Raw genomic sequence first — 17,471 nt, 5'->3', positions numbered from 1 at the left:
CACAAGTTTGCTCAACATGGTAGATCGCCAGCTTGTGATCTCTTCTTACCTTTCAATTTCAGTGTTGTACATTATTTAATGGCAGCACTGTGCTGCCAACGATCTGTTCGACGGTCTTTTGCTTTCAATCACCTGCAAAACGTATGGTCGAGCATTAAATGCGCAACATTCAAGTCTCACTCCTCTCCATAATATAGCTTATATCAGTTTGCCCACCATAATAAATCGCTTTTAACAGCTGATGTTTATAAAACAAGCAAGTATAAAAACGTCACGTATCAGCAGCGTGGCTACTTTGCTTGTCTAAGCACACAGGTGGAGGGTATGGGTCGGTTTTCCTTCCAAGTCTCATAGATAAGCTCGTCCATGTAAACTCAGACAGAGACGTACCCCTGCGTATCAACTACCAACTAATCAAATTATGACATGTTGGTCGTATCTCATGTTTATGGATCAGAACATGTTTTGTCTGAGATAGCAACAAAAGTTGTAGATCAATTCAAGCACCAACAAATTATGTGGCGAATGAAGGGCAGCCATCAAACATCTGAAAAAATGACACTGATGATAGGTTGTTTTTGTTGGTGGTTGCTTGAAACTTGAAAGGTGGTTTGTTCAGCAAGATTTCGGGTTTTAATGGTTACCATTTTATAATTTAATAATTAATGATTTATTCAGATTTGATAATTCACCATCAAAGAGAAAGTGAAGATCGAAGATAAGAGAAAATAGACAAAAACACAAGGATAAAGTTCTCTCCTACCAGAGAATCCACTGTATTGCCAAAGCCCTAGATGTTCTTAAAAAAAGGAAAAAAAATGTCAGATTTTTAAAAAATTTACCCAATAAGATATTTTTAATTTTTTTTATTTTATTTAAATGGATTTTATTTTTAAAAATAATTACTAAATCTCAAATTTGGTAACAATTTTTCTCTCTAATTAATATTTTACTATGAACTATCCCAATTATCCTAAAGTCTTTTATATAAAAACTTGTGGGAAGCGTTTACCAATTCCTTTAATTTCTAGGCAATTCTAGGGTTGACAACATCTTGTATTTTGTAGCTCTTAGTTCTCCTATCAATTCGTCGTTTGCAATGAAAGACTTGTGGGTAATTTGGGTGAATAATAGTTGGAAAGAAAAAAAATTATAAAAAAATTGGGATTTAGTTATTATTTTCAAAAATAGAATCTACTTGAGTAAAACTGTTTTAAAAATATCTAATTGAGTAAATTTTTTTAAAATTTGACCGTATGAGAAATTTTCTCTAAAAATGTATAAGATAAATTACTAAGATAATTGACAAAGAGCACGACATCCTAAAATATCAATTTTTAAGTTATGTTTGTACGGTTAGATAATTTCATAATACTTATATTGCTTTTAATCTCTCATGACTTTATAGCGTTGCTTTAGTAAGATATAATCCTAAATTCATTTGTTTTTTTCTTCATGAGTTCTTCTTTTTATTTTTTTCCTCTTTTTATTTTTTATTATTTTTATAGAATACAAAATAATACAATTAATGATACATTTATCATTTCCTCTAACTAATTAAGGGTTCTAACGAAAAAGAAGGTAACTGCCAATTTGACATGGTTTAAGGGTGTAAATGCTTTTCACCAATTATCTTGAAGTGTTTTTCAAATCTTTTGAAAAATATATACATTAATGAACAACTTTTAGCTTTTGTTAACGTTGAAAACAATTTAAATCTGACCATTGAAGGGTTGTTTAGTTGGAAATGATCGACAAGTCGTAATGAAGAGGTCACAAGTTTGACTCTTCCTATGGTAAATGTAATACGTACTGTCCCCACCCTTTTATATAAAGCTACCAATTCACCCATTCAAGGAAAAAAATCATCTGTTGTACAGGATCTGGTGGTGCACACTCATAATCTGCCATGTGGCATATTAAGATCCAATGGTGAAAAATGTTTGGATAATTTTTGTTCTCCTGTTCACTTTCGGGTTGAGATCTCACCCGCTCTATGGCGGAAGGCGTTGTTTACATCTATGGATTTCCTCTTGTTTAATATATGAATCTCCCAAATCTAGACTAGAGCCCTATTTTTTTGCTCTTCTTCATCCTTGGCGTCACCTAAACATGGGAGAATAACCGAATGAATCTGTCAGTGGCAGTGGAGGTGGTGATAAGGTCCAAGTGGCTGGTTAATTCAAGTTGCAGAGAAAGAAGAGTTTTGCTATCTGAGGAGACAAATTGGTTGACATTAGATGGAGGAGGTGACTAGAGACCGAGTCTACTATGACTAGAAAGAAAAAGGATCTTGTAGGGAGAGACGAATGCTTAATAAAATGAAGAGGGTAGAGCGAGGAGGGAATGGCGTCAATTCAAAGATTTGTAAGTTAAAATTTTAAAACCCATTACATTCTTAGACCTTCAATTATAAAGCACTCGGTAAATGAGTGTTACAATCTGATAAAGGAACTCACAAACTAAATTTGTGGCAGCTCTGAGTTTTCCGTTGACGGAACCCAATAGACTCTTTGTTCACTCATAATGGTTGAAATAACCAATCGTAATGCCACCAAAATTGGAGAATTTGAACCCAATGGGATGAAGCTCTCCCAACAACGGAACGATCTATAGAACTCCACCATCAGTATTCCCCAGAAATAGGTCTGAGAATCTGGTGAGATTGAAAAGCAGTAAGTTGCAGTAATGGATTTGGAAGAGGAAAGTGGGACGTGTGAAATCTCAGCCTGAATTGAGTAATAAAAAAATACTTTAGCATTTTCTACCATTTGATTGACGAACTAAGTAATAAAAAAATACATTAGCATTTTCTACCATTTGATTTTAATATGCCACATGGCACAATATGTCTTATGCACCGTTGTGCTCTTCAAGATTCTCGCATAGCAGACGGTGTTTTTCCATTCTAACCCCCAAAAGAAAAAGGGAAAAAAAAGAAAAGAAAAAGAAAGAAAGAATGAAGAAGAGGAAAGAGAAGAAAAAAAGAAAAAAAAAAAAAAAAAAAAAAAAAAAAAAGGAAAGAAAGAGTTATATCTGTTATAACGGTCCATCATGGTGGCTAGTTAGCAATTTAGCATAAAATAAACCTTACTAGCGAAAGCCACACAAAGGCCAAATATCAACAACAACTTTATTTATTTTACGTCACAACTTCACCACTCTAAATACAGTCGATCTTGATGCTATCAAGCAAGAAGCATCGAAGCATCTCCTGAAACTGGACTTTGATGGTCCGGATTCCAGATTAAGGAAACTAAAACAGAGAGGACTTTGAATCGCGCTGAACCGAGATGAGGTGCCTTCTGCTTGTGATCTTAGGACCAAAAGCAGAAGATGATGAGACGGAAACAGCTTCAAAACGAGGCCAGGCAGCTTTGCAACTGTGAATTTGGCTTCTGCTATTATGGGTTTCTCGACCAATACTACTAGATTGAGTGTTAGTGGTGTCGTCCTCTACCAGATATAACTTCGATGGAGGGAGCAAATCAGTAGGAAAGAAGTTGTAGTTTATTCCTTCTCTGGATTTGAGTTTTGGTGCCAGAGCTGGTTGATGAACCCTGGCGTCTTCACCTTTGATCATGGTTTTCAGATAATCAGTGGGGAAGAAGCTGAATATAAGGTTGGCCATTGAAACCTTAATTGAAGGGAAGACTTGCAGAGAGAGAGAGAGAGAAAGAGAGAGCTAGAGATCTGAATTTGAATTTGAATTGGGTTTTGATTGTTTATATAGAGTGGGTTAGAGTACTCTTATAATATAAACTGAGCTTTAAGCTAATTTGGACATTTTGTCATTTCGAGGAAGGAGTAGCAGGCAGGCATGCATTAGGCTCTCAGTATGATTCTCATCATGGAAACTATATATGAGAGGTGAGATTCTTATTATTTATGCGAACGAAAAAGAAAAAAATAAAAATAAAAATTCGAAGATGTTGATTAGGGTTTTGTGGTTTTCATGATTTATCCAACTTGTTTAAATCAATTATTATTATTATTTTTTGTCTGTGTGGTTTCTATGGCTAAAGTCTTAAAAATTCTTGCTTTACTTCATGAAATTTTTAAATGCATAGCAGATTAGTATTCTTTCATTAAAATTTTTTGTCCATGCAAAATTAAATTAAAAAAAAAGGGGGACAAATAAAAAGACGGTTATGTTTTTAATTAAAATAATAATAATAATAATAATAATAATAATAATAATAATAATAATAATAATAATAATAATAATAATAATAATAATAATAATAAAAAACAATCTTATGCTACCAATTGCATGCTGAAAAGCAGCACATGTCAGGTGAGTTAGGCGAGAGGTTAACAAATTTTTAATATTGAATTATGTGGGAAAAAAAATCCTCTAATGTGCACAAATACTAAATGATTGCTGAGAAAACAAAGTAAATACAAGACTATTGAGGATTTTTAAAATTTAAAATTAAACTTTTAATCTCAGTCAATCATTTGGTACAAAATTGCATTACTGTGCACATCACAATTTTTTTTTTTTTTTGAATTATTTAGTATAAAAGTTGGAACTTTCAAAGTGTACTAAATCATCCTTAGTTTCTATAAGCATGGGAAGATGGTTTTGAATTAATATTTTTTGATAGTAATTGCCCAGCGTGAGTGCATAAGTGATGTAATTAATTAATTGATAGGTATAATTATCATGAAGAATATAGAAAACCTACAGTTGGACCTTTTTTCTTATAAAGGTAGTATTCATGTTGGACTTTGCATTTATTATCTTGGGCTTAATGAGCCCAATTGGTCTTGGATGTTAAAATTCAATGGGCGACTGGGTTGGGCTAACATATTTGGGCCGTGGATCAACAATTAGCCTACTTATGCTGTAGTACATCCTTGGGCTTGGGCTTGGGCTTGGGCTTGATTTAGGAAAGGTAAAATACTCTATCCTAAGCGGATCCATCACTCCACCCATGGTTGGACTTCCGATCAAACTCTATCATCTCAATCACATAAACTCCACGAATGAGCAGAGGAAGGTAAGTTTTTTTGGTGAGATGAATTACTTTAGACTCTCGAAGGTAATTGAGTTTTACATCTTCTTGGCGACTAACTTGCTCGTCAGAGGTGTACCTTGACCAACCAAGTCGAGCACGTTGTTGCAAGTACAGAGCTAAGAAGGCCAAGCAGGATTTTGTATCATCACTCACTCATATATGGTGTTTTTTATTTCAAGAAACAAAAATATTGGTTAACATCGTTTGATAAAACTGTTTTGTTTCAAGTGATTTTTGAAATATAAATTAAAACTTATGAAAATTTCTGCCTCAGAAAAAGTTTTAGCGCAAGTTACGCCTGTTTTCTCATAAGCAAAGTTAGGTGCGGGTCAGGTTTAAGTGAAAGAGTTTAGAAAGGGATATCATAGAATTTGACATTTAAAGCGTAAGAACTCTGTTAAAACCTTGTTGATAGTGTTTATTCTTGAAGCAATTTTTATCAAACACTTAAAGAAGTATTATTATTTAGACAATTCCAACTATTTTTGAGTTTTTCGAACTAATAACACTTGGGTGGGTTATCAAACTTTTTTTTTTTTTTTAGTGGAGTACTCCAGAATTTGTTTCCCCAACTAAAATATCATACTCTACCCAAAAGAAATTAAAATAATAACAAAAAAGGATGAAAAAAATATCATAGTGATGATAACCATTCTTGTATCCCACACGGATCTTACTAGGTTGGTGCGTCTGACATGGTGATGCTTGTGGTACCTAGCATTAGATGGAAGTCACGTGGATTCTATTAATCTCAGAACACTTGTAGATTGTAACAATTTAAATGAAATAAACTCGTTTCTCCTTGATCTTAACTGACCATTCTTTTGTGCAATTAAGATATGATTTAATGGAGTCCACATAATTTTCATCAAATACGGGGAACCACAAGCACCACCACGCTAGACTAACCAACCTATCAAGATCCATCTTCAAATAGGGTGCAATAAGGCCGCGTGGATAAGTTTAGTCCCAGAACTATTATCCTTTAGAAGTATTTGTGGGGATTGAGAATTGGTATAGTCACAATCAAGGAACGAAATGTCGTTGGAACAGTCTGGTTTGGCGACCAGCAAAAACTCATATATCGGGGACATTTTGCTGACATTTTTGGCACAAAATAGGTGATTTCAGCATAGTGGTGGAGCCTAGCGGAGGAATCTGAGTTGCTTCAGGGATCCTAATGGCGACGGTAGCTAAGGCTTACTTGTTTTTCTGCTTTTGTTCAAATGACATCTTCTTCTTGAAACCTCAAAAACCTTTCTCCAGCCATCTCCTCTTCCTCCCTTTAGTTCTTGTAATTTCCGTTACCACCAACTCTTCCTAAAATTTGAGATTTTTGAACGAACGAGAGAGATCCAAGTCAAGTTTTGGCAATTTTTGCCGATATTTTGCCGGTTTGCCAGTGATATTTTGACCAATTTTAAAGAAAAAATATTGTTTCGGGCCTGGTTTCATATCCCCATACATCGAAATGGTGAAATAATATTGCTGAATTTCGGTGATATTTCAGTGACTTTTCCTACGTCACAATAGCATATGATTCAAGGGTCAGATTCTTCTCTCTCCATCCCCACCCCACCCCACCCACTCCACCCCACCTGGTCCCTAATTTTAGAAGAAAGAACACTCGGAGCGGAGGGGTTCGGGGCGGGTCTGGGATACAACAACCTTGTACCATACCCATATCCATGGTGGTCTGGTCCTCCTATGAAACCTATCATTTTTGCTGCTTCTTCCACGTAATAGCCCCCTGCCATGGTTCTGCACGTGAAGCCATCACCCATTTTGGTTTTATGTTCGCTTCCCACAAGATAATCCACTTCACCTGGATGCGTTCATATCCAGCGATTAACTGATCACTCACAGTCACTGCTCTTCTTATTAAAGAGAAAATTAACGTTTACATTTCACACTATATATAATCAGTCAAAAAACTACATAAACCCAAGTAAACAGAAAGATACATATTATATATAGAAAGCTGAGAGCCTGAGACTAGAGCTAGGTTAACAAGCGGACGACTCACACAGGAAGCAAAGCAAAGCAAAGCAAAGCAAAGCAAAGAACACAACTAGAATGAGGTTCAAAGTAAAGGGAAGAGCAGCAGGGATTCTGGGTTACAAGCTAGCTACTAGCTAGTAGTAATTAATTGTAACACTTACATGTCACGGACACGGAAGATATTGGGGTTTTTAACAACGATGTCGTACATGTGTACCGACTTGAACTTGATGAAATCCTTAGGAACAGAGATGAGATCGGGAGATGAGTTCTTGTGGAATTGGATGAAGTTTGGATCATCGTAATACCTCTCCCACCCTAACTCACTCAGAATCCGCTCCAGTGTTGAGTATGATGAGACCACTTCATTTGTTGGGAGGTGAACCAATACCTTCTTCTCTCCTGGTGGGTTCTCCACCAGACGAAACACACCTCCCTGGAACACCCAAACTCCAGACATACTTCTTTCTTTTTTCCTCTGTCTTAGTTGCAGAGAAATCTACGAGCTGTCAACACAGAAGACAGATGGGTAGCTAGGAAAATAAGCTGATGAGGAGCTAGTGAAGAAGTGCTGAAGGTATGTATGATATGGTAAGGGAAGCCAAAGGGGGTTTATATACATGGGAGGAGGAGACAAGCAGGGAGATCTCTATTGGCAGTGAGTTCTAAAGTTATGCTTTGTTCACTTCAGCAGCTACTACCTCGCTATAGAATATTTGGAAATGTGGGACCTAGCTATTAGGATAAACTAAGAGAAGAAAAGGGTGGGTGGGCACGGGAACAGGACATGTCCCCACCACCACCATCCTCACCCCCACCCGCCCCCACCCATGTCTATGCCAACTTCAGAAGAAGAAAGAGAATCTCTTGCTATCTACCTAGCGAGGAATCTTCACTCAAGACATGCACTCTCTGTTAATAAACTGTGCTAGTCAATGATGATCTACAATATTGAACCCCAAAAAAAAAAAACCTCCTAGAATATTGACATTCCATCACATCTTCTCTACGTGAGTAGTGGAAACATACGTATAGATACAGATAGAGAGGGATGAATCTAGCATTTCATATTCATCTCTGGCCATTTAAAGAACCATCATCTTGAGCCAGCCCATCCCTCCTGGTGTAGAAATTGTCACCTTGCCGCGGAGTTCGCCAACAAATCTGTTAATATATTTGTTTTTCTAAGACAATAGGTTACTTTTCATGTTGTTTCCTTCAAGTAGGACTGCTGGGAGCTTCATCTCTATATTGCAAAACATGGAGTCCTCTTCTTTTGTATTGTTACCATTGTTGAAATCTCTGCTTCATAATTAGTACACAAGCACAGGTGCACATGAAAGTGATCCACAACCTTAGCTACTGAATCACGAACCAAACCTTTTGCTCCCCCCATTACTTGGGTTCCCAATTGAGCTACCATATGTATTCAATTTATACTTAAATAAGATCATTTTCATCTTCTCTATTCTAATCAAGGTGTTGTTCTAATTAACCTGCAAAAACATGCTCGACCGGGTTGGCCAAGTTGCGCCTCCGACAAGTTAGTTAGTGAATGTCCATAGCCTTAGAAGAAGAACAAAGGTTGCAGAGTTCTCAATGCTAGTAGGAATACCAAAAGAATGCTTTCCTTCTTCTCAGCATATGCTTAGTTTGTATATATTTTAGTTAGTTATATTGACAGTGTGAAATTAGGGTTTTCTTGAGCTGAGTAATGATTGAGTTTGATCAAGACTTTGTAACCAATCATAACTACCTGGCTCGAATAGATACCTTGTTCGAGATACTAGGAAGATTTGTTACAATTATATTGGAATATGTTGCTTGGCATACACGGTATGTCACTTGGTGCGTGTATGGTTCGACCGACATTTGTCCGGTCTAGTTTACCCTTGGTCGAACCAAGTTAGTCGGTTAAGGTTGACAATATCACAAGGGATGAATGTTGAAAGTTCTTCTCAACATTCATTCAGGCATTAGATCTAAATATATTGTTTTTTGACGTACCCTATTGTTTAGCCAATCACTATGATATCCAAATTGATTTTATGTGGGATCTACTCAGAGCTTTCCACGTGGGCGACACGTGAAGGGGGCCAAGTGTCGCGTGATGCCATAAGGGTCATTTATGGTGTCAACTCTACATTGGGGGTGGGATCATGCCCTAACAAAACACAGCATTAATGCCCATCAGCATCTCCACATACGTGCTGCACAGTAGATGACAAGTTAGAGGCATGGTTTGGTCAAGCTTCTACTGTCTTCCTTTACTCTCATATAAAGGCATACACACACACACATTCACTCAGAGACTTATAAGTCATACGTTCATACAAAGACAGAGAAAGCGAGAGAGAGAGGGTGAAGATTAAAATGGGATTAATCACTAGTTAGTTATCAATCTACAAATTAAAAAAGATGTTAATATGGGTTTACCAATTAATGACTTGGATTAATAACCATTAGTACCAAATTTAGTGCTACATAACAAGGGAGACATTGCTGGTCCAGCTTTTGCAGCTAATCCAAAACCAAGGACCACTATACGTACACCAATGCACATAAAATTTCAAACTTGTATCAACACATTTCCTGTTTTATTATGGTCCCCTTGCTATATTGATGGAACAAACTATGTAGGTCCGGTAACTTAGCTAATGGGAGTCATATAAGGGACCCTTCCATTCCTATCTTCTGTAACAGATGAAATAGATATATCTCATACAAGGGGAATCATGTCTTGTGCCACGTGAATGACTATGTATGTCTTTTCTACTGTGCTGTTGCCATTAATTGTTGAAGGAAGAGAGAGAGAGAGAGAGAGAGAGAGAGAGTTCAGACTTTCACATCACTCTCTTTTCCATTTAGAATCCTCCTTCATATATGTCTTGGACATTCTCATCGTAACATCACTATCTTTTCCAGCTAGAATCCTCCTTAATATCTTGGACATCTCCTTATCTGAAATTTATTTTTCTTTCTCCTTCCTTCCAGGTATTTCGTATATCCAACATGCATAAACCACAATTAAACTGAACTGAACCGAATCAAACCAAACCCATATCATGATGGGATAGTTGATTTGATAGGTGTTGCAAGGTAATCATATCATATTGTGATTTCTTATGTTAACTCCAAACATTTAGAAAATTAAGGGTTGGACCCATAGAATAAGTATGCTTTGTTGGAGTTAAAGACTTAAGACCCATGACCCAATCAGCAGGTATTGGGATGTGGATGTGGCACGAAAAAGCCTGATAGCAATCTCCTTCTCTGCTTGTTTGCTTTTAAATTTCTTATAATATTTCTTTTATGTTGAAGAATGAATTGTTTGTGGAGGGGATTCTCCCACCACAAACTTTTTCTCTAATAAACGCTAGCTTTTGTCTCATTTTGATTGAGAATCGACAGAAAGGTAATCTTCTCAATGCAAAAGAATAGAGAAAAGACAAAAAAAATTTGCAGGTGATCGATCTTTTACTTCAATTGGTCATCTCCTCCTAAACCCAAATAGTATTCATATCGAAAGCCAAAAAAAGGAGTTGTTTCCCTGTAATGTGGAATGATACTCTCAATGAGTGTGGGTTAAGTTTTGCTAATCTTTTTGACAAATGAGTGCAAACAAGCATTGAATTCTCTAGGCTTCTCTTACAAAATTGAATATGTTCCAGCAAAATGCTTTTGAAATTGTATATATATATAAGGGGAAGGGGGGATGAAGAGATCGATCGATGACATAGAGTTGGTAAGTTTTGATTTGATGATTAATCTTTTTCTTATAGAATTTGCTCTTATCACCAACTAGATAGCAAAGCAATTTTTGTGGGAATATGCTAAAGTTTTAAAAAGGAAAACGGTAACATGCATGCTAAAGTTAGAAGGATAACACAATAGCCTTAATTACTCTGATTAGTACGATTGTTATGATTTTGCCGAAGCTAACCCATACAAGAAGAATAAATCCCTTCCAGATTACATAGCTTAGGATCAATTCCCTGATCATGAACTTGATTTTGCGATTGAAACAACTCCTTCTGGGTTTATTTTATGTTCAAAGAAAGAAGAACTTGAAAGAGACCATAAACCAAATGCATCACGGAGACATGAAAGACGTTTTGGGATTCTCTTGATCATTGCTGATTAATCAATTTTTTAAACAAAGCAATAAAGAGAGAAAGGAATGTACTACTAATTATAGTTTTAGTTTAGTGTTGGAAAGATCGGTCTCCACACCTAAATATATAATTATCATTTTAAGTTCCCACTTTCCAGCTTCCACTGGTTTTTTGTAAAGTAAGTAGAAATATTTCCACAAGGTTGATGTAAATCATGTAATATTATTACAGCTGTATAAACACTACCATTTTTGTTGGTTTAAGTAGAATCAGATTATATTCCACTTGTTCTACACTGGTTTTCATTTGTCATTTTCAGTAATTTATATGAAAAAAAATAACAAACTAAGAGCTTTTGCAGTTTCGTGTCACTCTTTGAAAAGAGGAGCTTGCATGTTGAGGTTGAGTATTTCATACACATAATTATTATTGGATTTGCATTCTTATTCGTTTATGAGAAGAAATTTATACTTCATGTGGAATTAGGATTTAAGGATCAACAAGCTAGAAATTTATTTTTTGAGGTGGACATTGGTGGGTGAGAGTATTTTTAGTTTACGAGAGTTACATCTAGTTCTAGGTCCACAACTCTCTCATCATCTTTAAAAGAAGAACATATAAAGCGATATCATTTATTAACTTCAAGATACTCTACTTTTTTTAGTATTGAGCCTTACAAAAATAAGTTGGATTGTGAAAGAATGTTGAAACCTAAATAAAACAAGTAAAGTAATGCTATAGGAAAATAAAATATGAAACTAATTCCTTGGAATCAGGTACAAAACTTTTGGAAGATGCATCACCTCTTAAAAGTGTGGATTCGGCTCTAAAACGTCGGTCGAATGAAGAGAGTGTTGGTCAACTTGTAGGGCATTAATTACCCTTTGAAGGGTTACTATAGCTTCTATAACTCTATCCTACGAAAATTTTATAACCGTCAAAATTTTGAGTTTTAATACGATCGACTTCTATCTATTCCACTCAATCTAGGAAAATTTTGAAAATTCTTAGTAACATAGAGAAACCTTTGGTTCTTCTAGGTAGATGTATGTATTCATGCTGACCAAACATTATGTCTCTAAGTATTTCATTGTTTTTTTTTTTGACAATATTATTTTTACTGTAAGTTATGTTTTTGACACATAAAATCCATTTTTCAATGGATTTTTGATAATATTTTGGATGCTCAAGTGATTTTTTATTTTTTACACTACAAGATGTTAATTAGATGACTAATACTTGTAAATTGATAAGGACAAGTGTGTGTAGGACCCTCAAGGTTTGTTCGGGTCATGTACAACCGACTTACATCTTCGGGAGTAGTTTTTCGTATAATTTAAATGTATGACAGGACTTCGCTTTGATCCCAAATAATTCAAACTCTTAACCTCTTATTAAGAGACGTTAATGAGTCAACCCCTTGAAATCCCATGTCACAACTCATTGATTGAATAGCGCTCTCACGTCAACACGAAATACCACATGTCGATCGATACCAATGTACACTAGAGAACAAGTGGCAGGGTCACTTTTATATTGTCCCATAAGCCTAATCTACTTCACGTGAAGTTGGATCCACGAAATCAAATTCTTCATTTTCCATTGTGGTGGGGTCCTTTTTGGTGAAGCAACTGCTAACCCTAAAAGCGATGCAATAGCTACAAGTTATCAGTTTCTTATAGTTCCTTGACAATAGTACAAAGACATCATTTATTTAGTGATAAATGGGCTGGGCTCTTGTATGCAGGACCAATGCCCATCTATTAAACAGGTGGATTCTTAGTTTGTGTCCATCAAATTGAGCCCAAATTCTATGACCTGATGGGCTATAATAATCCCTCAGGCCTCAGCACCCTACCCAACCCAATCTGGTTATCCATCCAAACCCATCTGAAGTACAAAGGGGCTTATTAAGTCGTGGGATGAGAATACGACCCTTTCACTAAAAAGTATTTGTTTCACCATTAGAACAGCTCTGCATTGGCATTTAGTCATGTTTTATTGATCTTCAGATAAGCATTCTCATTATATATAACAGTAAGTATAAGTATTTAAGTTTAATTTATTTATGATTTTTTGAGAGGAGTTTATATATGAATTAAAGAAAATAAATTTAGGGGAGAAAGATCAAAAGGAGAGGTAGTTATAGAGTGGTCGCTGAAGGTGCGTTTGGTAACGTATTTAACAAAATACCTTTGAAGTTGCTTTTTCAGGTATTAAAGTAGATAATAAATGGTTCAAATGCCCTAATCAATGATCTCGTGACCTGAGCAGGTAGAAAGATGTCTTAACAAAATCACCTTTATGTGAACGATGTGAGGGGAGTGATCAAAACCCTAGTTAGATCAATTTGTCAAATTAATACTCTTGTAATCTCATGCGTAATGTATTTTCCATAAAAATGAACGGTCAAGATTTTATTGATAAAAACGAGTAAATAATTTTTTTTTGGAAAAATATAATGACGTGAGACTCCCGACCACATGAGAGTCAAACTAGCGGACCGTTCGGCGACCGCAGCGCGGTCGTCTCCAGAGCCTAGAAATTCCGATTCACAAGACGAGTTATGATTCAGTACAGCGTACTTGCACGGTTAATCCTAATTACTCCAAATAGGAATTCAAACAATAGAATATATTTGAAATTTTACTCTAATCAGACTAGAAAAGATTCCAAATCCAACGTCAGAATGCATGGTTGTCTACAACCAAATATTATTTCGAACTGGTTTTAAATCTTGACAATGGAAGCTAAACTTCTTATCTACGCGATCCATTGCCATCCCAAGACGACTTATTAATAAGAAATCTAAGAAATTAAGTAACATTCAATCCAAATTATCAATAAAACACCACTTTTGCTCTTGCAAGTAATCACATTTGATGATAAAACTGATCATCTTCAGTATTTTCCATGTATCAAGGAGATCGAAGAGGAGAGATTCAGAGAATAGTATAGCTCTACTCCTCTTCCTCCTCCTGCTTTCATATTAGATTTTATAGATAGATAGCAGTAACTACACCCATTAATGGCTTTGAAAAAGGCAAAAGGAGAGCTCGAAGTAAGAGCGGTTGCAGAAACCCACCTGACTCACTTCCGACATTTGTGCTCTTCTCATTTATAATTCTCCAAGACCAAAACAAACACTGAACAAATCACAAATTCATAAAACCCTTTTCCCATATAAAACCCCCTCCATATTCTCATAGCTTCTCTTCCCTTAATCTTCATCCCTGAGTAGCCACCATGAGCGGTTTTGAGTCTCATCATGACCACATGAAGAGGAGATGGCAAGAAATGAAACTCACCGGCGCCACCAAAGAGAACCATCCTCTGAACCCTAATGGGTTCTTGGCAAAGCTCAACGGTGCAACTACCAATACTAACAATTACTTCTGGAGGAGTGAAGATGATAATTTATCAAACTTGACTCCACCGGTGACAGTGGTGTTAGAAGGTCGTTCCATCTGCCAAAGGATCAGTCTTCATAAGCATAACAGCTACCAGAGCCTCGCAAAAGCCTTGCGTCAGATGTTTGTTGATGTCGGTGATGCTGGAGTTTCGTCGGAGACCCAACTCGACCTGTCTAATGCAGTGCCTGGTCACATCGTTGCCTATGAAGACATGGAAGATGATCTCCTCCTTGTGGGTGATCTTAATTGGAAGTAAGTTTCATTGTTTCTTTGTCAATTCATCCAAAAATTTTGAAAAAATTGAGATTTTGATGTCTCTAGCTTGGATGGTAAACATGTATCAGGGATTTTGTTCGTGTGGCTAAGAGAATTCGAATAATTCCGGTGAAGGGGAATTCGAGGAGGGGACGAGGAGGAACTTAACTGGTGTATGCCAGAAAGGAAAACAAGGAAGTACCTGAAAACCAAAACCCTTTTCAAAGGGAAATATATAACTTCTAGATGTTAAAGATTATAATCATATATATGTATGTTCCTTGTTTCTTCAGATGATTATGAATGAATAAAAGTTTATGTTTCATGAACCTTGCAAGGGTCTGTCTCACCCACCTCTTCTTTCCAAGCTGCTGCTTAAGACGGAGAGGGTGAGTGTGTGTGTGTCTGCATCAAGTCATTCCAATTATGGGAGACGAAAAGGTTTCCCCCTTCTTCAGTTTCTTGATATGTGAGTGAGCGAAATCAATCATAATTACATGATTCGAGAATGGGAACTTGAATCTTTGAACATATGAAGCGTGAAAGAAACAGTATCTGCAAGTGGGTTTAACTAAGAACTGCTCATTTTTTGACGACTTTGCTGCTAAAATGAGTAAATAGTTCATTGATAATTTTGAGTTAGAAACTTCTGGTCATAGTTTCATACATTGGGTAAAGCGAATCTGCAAGAATCAACTTCAAACTGAAAAAAATTGAAAACCAGACGAGGTCGCCTACATGGTTATTAATCAAACCCTTATCCCACATCCAAAGACACACCCACTCTACGATATGGAAGACTAGCAAAACAATCACAGACCCATAAAAGGAAAAGGAAGTAATGAAATCACAGAACCAATGCAACAGCGAGATTTATCCAGGCTATAAGCAAGCATGGAATCGTTATGGATTTTGGAACTCGGCGCAATTGATATTCAGGCAAGCAGGCTTGTCAATGGATCCCACCAAACTTCTTACGCTATGCTATCCCAATTCCCAGGTTAGGAAAATGGATAGAGCAAGCAAGCAAACAAACTTTGCCAATGGGTCCCACAATATACTTCCTTGAAAGCCACAAATATATGTTGTATTGCTCAGGAAGAACAGAGGGTACGTTCTGTGACTTCTTCTGTCTCTCTGGAGAGCAGAACTGGCGGATTTAAGTAGTAATCTCTATCTTCAAAGGCTGCTCAGCGCAGATGCAAATAAGATGAATGCTTAGAAATGTTAGTCATTCTCATTTTAACTGATCTACCGTGACAATTCCTGTAATTGGGTATCTCCAAGCAAACCAGGTGGTGAATTTTTATGCTAAAGAACTTCATCGATCATTTCTTTGATGTAAAACTACCCATTTTAGCTTTTTCTGAAGAAGTTACAAGCACCCATATTTTGATCGTTCCATGATAGGAGTGAATGAATGAAGGACAATCTATTATTTTTGAGGCATGAGCTTGCTCGTCAGAACCCAAAAGAAGAGCTGTTTCATGGTAATTAGAAATAAAACCCTCTGCAACTTGAACATCCTAGACCATACCTCAGCAGCTATATGAGATTTGAATTAAGAATTCACATGTCGAATAATGAATTTCTTTCCAACTGTCCCTGCAGAGTTTCTCAATTTCATCTTGACACTATTATATTAAACCTTACCATTCTTCCCCGTTACGTCTGGTTCTCCAGCAACTTATGCCAGTTGTGTTCACTGGGAGAATTGATTTTTCTAATAAGAAACTGATCACGGGGCTCATTTTTCTACTGTTAAATGACCATCAGAAACTAAATTCATAAGCACGTACCTAAAATGGTACTAAGTTCTTAAAACGAAATTAAGACAAAACCATGATTGAGATCAATGTTCATAATACAACAGTTGTACCTAAATCACATAAAGAGATTGAATCTGAGTTAATTAATGGTAGCGATCGCGATCGAATCATTTATCAGGCTTTGTTAGACATTCATGTTTCCTAAGGAGGTGGTCCTGAGTGGATCATGTAGTCCAAATTCACACGGTTTTCATTTTTGCCTTGTTCAACTAGCTCTATTAATGTCATGTTGGCAACTACTCATCCACACTCGCTAACCCAAAATTACACTCCATATCCTAGCTTGACATATATACATATTTTTGCATTCATTCTATCTTTTGAAGGAGTGTGGCGTCTTGCCCAGATGTTACTTCTCGACCAAACAATTTGATGTCAAAGTAATATATAATTCGGTAGATTAAGAGGAATCATGTATGAATGTGTTTCCCACGGGGAACCTCATGTTTAAATGCTCCAGAGATAGAACTCCTCGAAAGAGAAATATCAACACCAAAACATCATGTATTACAATCTAAATCCAACCCATTTATTGACCTAGTTGAACAATCTATTCTTAATTAAAGGAGTGGAACCTCGCCAGGTCCTCGAGATTCTTTAATTGCTATTATTAGTACATAAATAGCCAAAAAGCTGTCTTTTCTATATCTGTGAAAGCCATCTTCGTTGACTAGAATTACCGGGCTAAACAGCTCTCGATATGAGTAAAATGGATTTAGGAAATATAAGGAGTGAGCAGTCAAACCTCCAAGCTGCTGGAGAGAGATGAGAGGTAGGCAAATGGTGGAAAAACATGTTCTCCTTGTCCCTTACCTTGTTAGGTTCTCATGGATC

General features: G+C 36.4%; 2 protein-coding genes across 2 annotated transcripts; one reads left to right on the top strand and one right to left on the bottom strand.

Annotated features, from left to right (window-relative positions):
- Window positions 1–6,849: 6,849 nt before the first annotated feature.
- Window positions 6,850–7,621, bottom strand: LOC149009570 (flowering-promoting factor 1-like). Its single transcript, XM_089163178.1, has one exon. The coding sequence runs from the start codon at window positions 7,483–7,485 to the stop codon at window positions 7,183–7,185; it is 303 nt and encodes a 100-aa protein (XP_089019304.1). The 5' UTR covers window positions 7,486–7,621; the 3' UTR covers window positions 6,850–7,182.
- Window positions 7,622–13,989: 6,368 nt separating this feature from the next.
- Window positions 13,990–15,116, top strand: IAA33 (indole-3-acetic acid inducible 33). Its single transcript, XM_089163176.1, has 2 exons — window positions 13,990–14,805; window positions 14,898–15,116. The coding sequence occupies exons 1-2, from the start codon at window positions 14,387–14,389 to the stop codon at window positions 14,974–14,976; spliced, it is 498 nt and encodes a 165-aa protein (XP_089019302.1). The 5' UTR covers window positions 13,990–14,386; the 3' UTR covers window positions 14,977–15,116.
- The last annotated feature ends 2,355 nt before the right edge of the window (window positions 15,117–17,471 follow it).

The sequence above is a fragment of the Hakea prostrata genome, chromosome 7, assembly GCF_041222555.1.
Source record: "Hakea prostrata isolate BN-2017 chromosome 7, UWA_Hpros_2, whole genome shotgun sequence".
Classification (NCBI taxonomy): domain Eukaryota; kingdom Viridiplantae; phylum Streptophyta; class Magnoliopsida; order Proteales; family Proteaceae; genus Hakea; species Hakea prostrata.
The sequence above is the reverse complement of the archived record's forward strand: the minus strand, read 5'-3'. Positions and strand labels throughout refer to the sequence as shown.